The sequence below is a fragment of the Pavona decussata genome, unplaced genomic scaffold, assembly GCF_977016875.1.
Source record: "Pavona decussata unplaced genomic scaffold, jaPavDecu1.1 SCAFFOLD_300, whole genome shotgun sequence".
Classification (NCBI taxonomy): domain Eukaryota; kingdom Metazoa; phylum Cnidaria; class Anthozoa; order Scleractinia; family Agariciidae; genus Pavona; species Pavona decussata.
Window position 1 is genome coordinate 4,584,204 of NW_028145697.1, and position 8,819 is coordinate 4,593,022.

At 37.0% G+C, this 8,819-nt stretch overlaps 1 protein-coding gene across 1 annotated transcript; it reads right to left on the minus strand.

Moving 5' to 3' along the window:
- Positions 1–2,723: 2,723 nt before the first annotated feature.
- Positions 2,724–4,986, minus strand: LOC146454748 (uncharacterized). Its single transcript, XM_085095349.1, has 2 exons — positions 3,920–4,986; positions 2,724–3,341 (listed from the first exon to the last, which is right to left on the minus strand). The coding sequence occupies exons 1-2, from the start codon at positions 4,697–4,699 to the stop codon at positions 2,724–2,726; spliced, it is 1,398 nt and encodes a 465-aa protein (XP_084951475.1). The 5' UTR covers positions 4,700–4,986.
- Between the last annotated feature and the right edge of the window lie 3,833 nt (positions 4,987–8,819).

Here is an 8,819-nt window from a genome sequence, read left to right on the forward strand (position 1 = left end):
AAAAAGTATGGATAGACTAGTGTAAAATATAATGTTCGTAGAGATTTTGTCGACAAGTAGAATTTAGATTTGCGAATTATTCCGATAGACTTTGAGACTTTGTTAGCCACATGTGAGATTTCGGACTTCCAGTTTAAATTTTCATCTAGAATTACTCCCAAGAAAACTGTTTCTTTTAACTGATCAAGTTTATAATTATTTATTAAAAGTTGAATATCATGACTTGTACGTTTTTGACTTGGTTTAAATACCATAAATTTAGTTTTTTCCAGATTTAATGAGAGCTTGTTAGCTCTAAGCCAAATTGACAACTTATTTAGCTCAGTATTCAATGTGTTAGCTAAGCAATCTGCATCCTTATCGGACAGAAAAGCGTTGGTATCATCAGCAAATAAGATTAACTGTAATATTTTAGATGCATTGTTTATATCATTGATATAAAGCAAAAAAAATAAAGGTCCTAAAATAGAGCCTTGTGGGACACCACATGAAATGTTGGTACGCGAAGAAACGTGACCGTTGTATTCAACAAATTGGAGTCTGTTTGAAAAATAGTTCTTTATCCATTTCAAGGCCAAGCCAAGTATGCCATAGTGTTCAAGTTTATCAAATAAGATAGAATGATCAACTGTGTCAAAAGCTTTCGAGAGGTCTAAGAAGACGCCAACCGCTAATTCACCGTTATCCAACGCAGATGAAATTTTGTCGTGCAAATCAATCAAAGCAAGCATGGTAGAGTGATTTTTCCTAAAACCGAACTGGTTATCACAGAGAATATGTAAATTAGACAAATAATCAAGTATGCGACCGTAGATGATTCTCTCTAGGAATTTGGAAAAACTAGGTAAGATCGAAACAGGCCTGTAGTTAGTGAACAATGACGGGTCATCAGCTTTAAACAGAGGTACTACACGAGCTATTTTCATTTGATCTGGTACAATACCATAAGCAATTGACAAATTTATAATGTGAGCCAGGGGTTCAGAAATAATTAGGATGGATTCTTTAATTATAGACATTGGGATACTATCATAGCCAGTCGCCTTTCCGGATGTAAAAGATTGAGCAATGGTGATAATTTCATCTTTGGTTGTTGGGCTAAAGAAGATTGAATCCCGGAAGGTTCCGGATAAAAAGTCTTTATGTGAACACGGAGGAGACTGAATTTTTCTTGCAAGATTAGGACCAATACTAGAGAAGTAATAGGAAAACCTATTAGCGACTTCTATTGGATCAGAGATTTCTAGATTATCGGATCTAAATACTGTATTTACTTGAGATTTTGACTTTTTTCTATTAATGACTTCATTTAGAATTTTCCAAGTGGCATGGATATTTGATTTAACATCTTGCAATTTCTTCTCGTAGTACAAACTCTTAGCCAAACGCAAGGTGTGATTCAGTTTGTTTTTATATGTTTTATAGAGCGAAGCATTGACCATAGATGGAACACGGAGATATTTTTTATAAAGATTATTCTTCCTTTTGATTGATTTAAGAAGTGCTTTCGTTAACCACGGTTTTTTAAAGCGCCTTTGCTTCTCTTGAGAGGGAAGCAGTCATTATATATCCCTGAATACAATTCAAGAAAGCGTTTGTACGCAGTATTTGGCTCGTCAAAATCTTTTAGCGAAGACCAATCAACATTTTTTAGTTTTTCAACAAATGAAGGAATGTTATCTGGGTTCTTGTTTCTAATAAAAACGGGATCTGGTCTACATCGATTTTGTAACGTGGTATCCGAATGGATTGAAAAGACGGGTAGATGATCTGAAATATCAGTAAATATTAAGCCGCTTCTCGAACGCTCGAAAAAATTATTCACAAAAATATTATCAATTAACGTAGCGGTGTGAGAGGTAATTCGCGAGGGACGAGTAATCAAGGGAAAAAACATATTAGAGTACATTCCATCCAGAAATTGGCCTGTAAGCTGATGATGTTGGTAGTTCATCAAATTAACGTTGAAATCCCCCATGAGGAAGCATATTTTGTTCTCACTAGAGATTTTATCTAATGATTCATTGTTTGATGACACGAATCGTCAACTCTTTGATTAGGAGGTCTATACACAATACCAACAACTATATTTTTTTCCCGAGGTCTTATCACTTCAATGAATAGTGATTCTGCAATGTCAACATTACTGATGGACAAATCTTCTCGAAGTTTGAACTCCAGATCGTTTGAAACATACAAACCTACCCCACCTCCAATTCTATTTTGCCTATGTTTGTGAAGAAACTTAAAACCATTAATATCGGTCGGATGGGAAGACTCACTTAGCCAAGTCTCAGAAATTCCGATGACAGAAAACTTAATGTCTAAGCATGATAAAAGATTAGTTAGGCTGTTTAAATTGAGTGAAAGGCTACGAATATTAAGGTGAAGAAGAGAGAAGTCAGCACCAGAAAAATTTTCGTGTAAGAGCATTTCATTAAATTGATTTTCAATGAAATAATCGCAGGGAGTCTTTCCTGTGTTGAAATTAATATCAGGATCAAGACAGTCTGACTGTGTCAAAGAAACGCTTGAATTACAAAAAATTGGATTGTAATGTAGACTAGAAAATCTATCGGGGTCAAAGTGAACCGAGCCATTTTGAAATTCATAGAGCGCAAGATAAAAGCTAGAATCGTCTTAATGATTAAAGGGCAGTACCTCTGAAAATGAACATTGTGTTGCTGACATTATTACTAGTAATATAAGTAACTTGTTTGAACTTAGCTAGATCTGGATTGAGCAGGTCTATCTTTCACAACCAGTCTATCCAAAACGAAGTAAGCCATTTTCCCATTTCGTTTAGCATCTTCCATTTTTGGCCTCTGAACCTCGCGCTTCTCGATGGTTTCCTTCGATAGATCCTCGTTGATAAATAAACCAGCGGGCTTGGTTCTTCTTGCACTGCTAATAATCAAGTCCTTTTGTCTCCAGTCGCGAAGCCTACAGACAATCGTACGAGGGCGTCTTCTGGAACCAGCAACAAATCGACCGACACGATGGGCGCGTTCGATGTCGGGCGCTGCAGCAAGGCCGAGCTTCTCTGTGAGGACATGTTTGACTTTATCCGCTGTAGTGTCCCACGATTCATTCTCTTCTTCTGGTATGCCATCAATTCGGATGTTGTTCCTTCGACTTTGGTTCTCTAGGTATTCTAGTTTATCCATGTGGTAGTCGATACAATCATAAATATCATTGATATCTGCTTCAACCTCAGTTTCAATCTTCAGCTTTAGTTCATCGATATCTTTCTGTGAGAATTCAAGGCTGGCTTTAAACTCGCTTGTGTCTTCCTGGCAGATGTTTAGACGTGTCGAAGGTAGCTCTTGGTCTTCGTCTTCCTTTTGCATAGCATGTTTTGAAGAATAAACACAAAGGCAGATGTCTTCCTGCTTCAGTTCACGTTTTAAGTTTAAACCGGAATTCATCAGCCTTGTGAAATCCTTGTTATTGAAGTGCATTGAGCACAAGGACGAGGTCTTCCAGGCGTCCACATCTTCCTCCACTCCAGCACAAAATCGATCCATTTCTTTCACCTCCTCAGTCTTTGCAGGCATGTGGTGCCAGAGAAAGGAATCCTGTGCGTGCTTATTCCATTTGCTTCGTCTTTGATGTTTTCACATCTCGCTGCAACACATATTTCCGGCATTATCAAGAAACGTGCTGAAATACCGCAACTTGTTTTCAATGAGATTCAGAGAAAGGCTGAAGTCACGTGTTCCTGAACCTACGTCACAGCTCTTGCTAAACCGATAGGAGACTAATGCGAATGGTGGGCCAAAATGGCGGCATATTTGAACGTCTTATAAAATTCATTAAAAATTCGTGTTTAATCCAAATTGAAAATTTTTTTCACTGAAGTTCTAAGGATGATATTTAGATTTAGGTGAGAAAATAAAAAAAATTTCGTTATGGGCACTTTAAAGTCACCATCTTTCACTATTTTCAGCTTGCCATCTTCGTTTACATACTTTAAGGTTGCATGATAGCTGATAAAAACTTTGGAATCTTGCCCGAGCTTTTCCTTAAGGTGCTTCTTTAAAGGGAGGAGAGCTTTCCTTTTATCCTGTGTCTTCTCGGCAAAATCAGGCCCAATTCCCATCTGATTTCCTTTGAAAGGGTTACCTTTTAACCTGGCCGCAGCATTAGCCAAAATCTTCATCTTGTCAGTTAAGCGTAAAAGGGCTACGTGTATTGGTCTAGGCTGCTTCGTGCTAGATTTGGCTGGGGTTCGATCTGCTCGTTCGATGTCGATGTGTCCGCAAAGCGCTTCCAGGCCCATATGTGTAGCAATAAAGTATTGGATAAAGGCTGCACAATCGCTTCCTTCAGCTTTTTCAGGGACGTTGAAGAAAACCAGGTTATTTCTGCATGATCTGTTGCAAATCTCTTCTAATTCATCTTCTAGTGCTTCGAGCCTTGCGGCGTTCGCCTTCTCCTCCAAGTTTGACTTTAATTTGGTCAGGTCACTGTTGACGGAGTTTAGCCCTTTTTCTGCTTCAGAGATGTTGTCTTTCATGATACTAGTCTTGGTCTCGATTTTAATTAACCTCTCATTTATCTTGTTGAGCACGCCCAGCTTTTCTAATTTCTTCTGTATGTCTTTTAAGATGGCGTCCCAGTCAAGGGCGTTGAGGCGGCTGCCTTCTTCTTCGAAACTTGACACACGCGAACGCTTTTCGCTAGGTTTTGGCGGCATCTCTGCAGTGTTATATTTAGGTCATGCTAGTGCGTTTGCTTTTTTGTTTGCTCGGACGAGAAGAGTCGTAAATTGTTAACTTATACAGGAGCGCATGCAAACACGTCTACTCCATTGGCATATATGCTAAGTTCACGTATGCCACTTTTGTGGTCAGGAGATATGTTTTAGCAAAATCACTGGTCGGTCTCAAGCGAAAGTTTGAAACTTATCTGATCTACTTAATTCCTAACTGAAGTAAAAAACCTCGGCGCTTTTCATTTCGAAAATTCTGCCATTTCACCAAATTGTTGCTATGGTTTCACATTGTCTTGATGACATGCGCAGACGTTATTCAGCTCTGTCATGCCCGCCACAAAAGGAGGCCAAAGAACTGAGCATGCGTGATTCAATTTGGGCCATCAAGGACTGGCAACTAGTTTGAGATTCGAACATGGCGGGTGAAAAGAAAGCATTTCCGAAAATATTAAGAGGCAAAGAGGTAGTTACTTGTCTTATTCATCAAATCCGTTGGTTAAAGTTCCTAGAACATCAAAGCATCGTCAGAAACTTTCTAAAGAAGATTGCGCTTCTTTTGAAGACAAAGCAAATGGAAACAATTGTCAAACCTTCTACAACAATTAAAGTGACTACTCTGATCAAAGAGACGATATTTGTCTTGAAGACTGTGGAATTTTCGATCTACTGGAAGGGTTTCTGGCAAGAGACAGACCCAATGGTTGATGCACAGGACCAACTGGCAGATGAATCTTCGGTGAATGGAACTGTCAACAAGCTTTTTTGGGGTGGATTTCATGAAGATGTTTGTAATGACACGTGCATGTTTTCACAAGTTCAGCATTTCTCTGACGATCCAGCCCTTGGTGCTAGTCAGATTACTGAGGATTTGGATGAAAACAGTGACAGTGTGGATAGCTTTGTGAAAATTACAGAGCTATCCTCTTCTAATGACTCCCCTTTGTATGCTGGCTCGCCTATTACAGTACATTTTCTGTTAGCTTACTGTTGATCATCGCCTTTGCTATGAGGCATAGTTTAACTGGATTGGTTTTGGCCGACCTTTTGACTTTTATAAATGTGCACCTTCTTGTACCTAATTGCTTTGCGAAATCAACTGCTGTTCTAAATTGCTTCTTTCGACAGCTTAAGAAGCCTATCGAATATCATTATTACTGTAGTTTCTGTTATCAGTACATTGGACTTCAAAAGATCTCCTGTTGTTCCAATGTGCACTGCTTAAAGGATTTCAGCAAGAAATGTGCACTGGTGTACTTCATCGCCTTACCACTGGTTGTACAGTTTCATTCATTACTAGCAAGTATGTATTTATAATACACACTGTACTAGATAATTGATGTAAATTATGAACTATCCGTGGTGCATTGAGCACCTTTTTTACACAAACCTGCAAAAGGTTGATGTTTTGCATTGAGTCATCATGCCATTTTCAAACCAAACCAAGCGATATTTTTAAGTTGGATGTAGTTTAAGGAATAGAAATCAGGCAATTTGGAAAGAATCCATACTTCTTTCTTTTGTACATGTAGAACTTATGCATTTCATTTTGTTAAGTTAAATTACCTTTGGCTTCATCTCAGCTTGAATACCACTCCCAAAAATACCTAATATCTATCATTTTGTTCTTTCTTAGGGCCTGAGGTACCTGACTTACTGCAGTATCCTATAAAAGGAAGAAACAGAAATCAGATGCCATTGAAGACGTCTTTGATGTACGGCTTTATAAGAAGCAGTGTGGAAAAGATGGATTCTTAAGGTTACATCAGCACAAGAGAAACAAACACAAGTCCTTTTGTCTCTACAAGTGATTACAGATGGTGTTGCAGTATTTAGATCCTCAAAATTCTCAATATGGCTAGTATATTTTACTGTCAATAAATTGCCTCCAAACTGCAGGTAAATTTACGTGATTATACATGCATGCAGGTTCTTGGTGTGGATGTATACCAAACCAGTGGACAGCTTTATAGTTTTCTTTTGGGGGTGGGTGGGGCATGTTCTGATTGCTTACTTAAATTCAATACATCAAGTGTTAGTATATACCAGCTCAGTGGCCTTGGTATTTGAGGCAATCTGGTCATCTCAGGGTATTTAACATCAGTCACCTAGGAGTGCTAATGACTACTTGTGCTTAAGAAGTAGAAACCTTCCATATCCATTGACAATTCTACCTCAAAAATTACCTGAAGACTAAAAAGTTTGATCGTATAAATACGTTTGTAAAAAGCATGGTGACAGCCATGTTTGCAGCAAACATTGTGCTAAGTACTGATTGTGATTGTGAATTTTGTATATCTTTTTCTTTGTATAGAACTGATCACTGGTAAATGCCTGAGTTTAAGAGTTTAATATATCTTTATTCGCCTTCTTTCATTCAAACATATACATTATAATCATATAATATCTCGTGAGGCAGGAGATCCAGCAAGCTCTAATGAGCTTTTTAGAAGATCTCCGCAGTATTAATACAATTTACTGAAACTAATTACAAAAGGTGGACAAATTACAAGTACAATAATTACATTCTAGGTCTCATTTTACTAATTAACCATATTTTTTCTACTCTTCATTACAAGGCTGATTTTGAATATATAATTTTAAGCCTTTTTTAAAACGATTAAAGGAATCAATGTTCTTAATATCATCAGGGAGACTGTTCCACATAGTTGCTCTTTTACACATGAGGGAAAATTTTGCATAATTTGTTCTTGTAAATTCAATATGTATTTTTGTCGCTGATCGTGTATTATAAAAATGTATACTTTCATTCTTGGTAAAATATGCTGGAAGATGACTGTGATAATACCAACACATGAAAGTCCCAGTTAAATCAATGTTTAATTCATAGATATCGAGTATATTTAAAGACTTAAACAGAGGTCTCAAGTCTTCTGTATAATTTGAGAAACTTATAATGCTAACAATTTTCTTCTGTAACATGAAAATGGACTTTAGCCTGGTAGAATAGGTATTTGCCCAAATAACATTACAATATGTTAAGTATGGATAAATCATGGTGTTATAAAGTGTTAAGTGTAATTTGAGGGATAAATAATGTCTTGCTTTGGCCTTTATGCTGACCATTTTTGAGACTTAAGTTGAAATATGATTAATGGTATTTCCATGAGAGTTCTTCATCAATTATTATTCCCAAGAATTTAGTATACAGTCGACTCCCGATAACTCGAACCCTCACTATCTCGAACCCCACTCTAAGCCGAACCAATTTTCCTTTCTCTTCAAGTCATTTTCTACATAATTTTACCCTCGATTACTTGAACTCCCGATAAATCAAACCATTTTCACTGTACTTGACTTTTTCAATAGGGCTTTCATTTAAAATTACATGTGCATTATAATTTAGCCTCTTTTTCCTGGTTTTGAATATCATTAAATGTGTTTTATTTACATTAAGTGATAACTTGTTGGCAGTTAACCACAATACTACCTTTTTTAGTTCCTCATTCATAATTCTGATGAGAGGTGCTAGATCTCGATGAGTCAGGAATGGGGTTTTTGTCATCTGCAAACAGTATAAAAGATAATATTTGGGAGCAATTTGGATGTATCATTAATGTGGATTAGAAACAAAAGAGGCCCCAGCACAGAGTCTTCAGGCACTCCACAACTGATTGTTAAGCGGTCTGATTTTGTTGTTTTATCTTTAACAGCTTGTTTTCGAAACTGTAGATAATTTTTAAACCATTCCAGCACTATCCCTCTTATTCCATAGTGTTCTGGTTATGCAACAAGACAGCATGATTCACTGTGTCAAATGCTTTAGACAGATCTAAAAATACACCTATCGTGTATTGATTGTTTTCAATGGCATTTGTTATCTTAGTTACTAGTTCCAATATTGCATGATTTGTTGAATGCTTTTTATGGAAGCCATACTGATGTTCATTTAGAATATTATGTTTGTCTAGGAACTTTATGATTCTCCTATACATCAACTCTTCTAATATTTTTGAAAAATATGGAAGCATGGAAATGGGTCTATTGTTTGAAAATGATTCCTTATCATTTGTTTTAAATGCTGGTGCAACAATTGCCATTTAAATTCATTAGGGATGATTCCTGTCAGAAAGGTTTTTTGTTA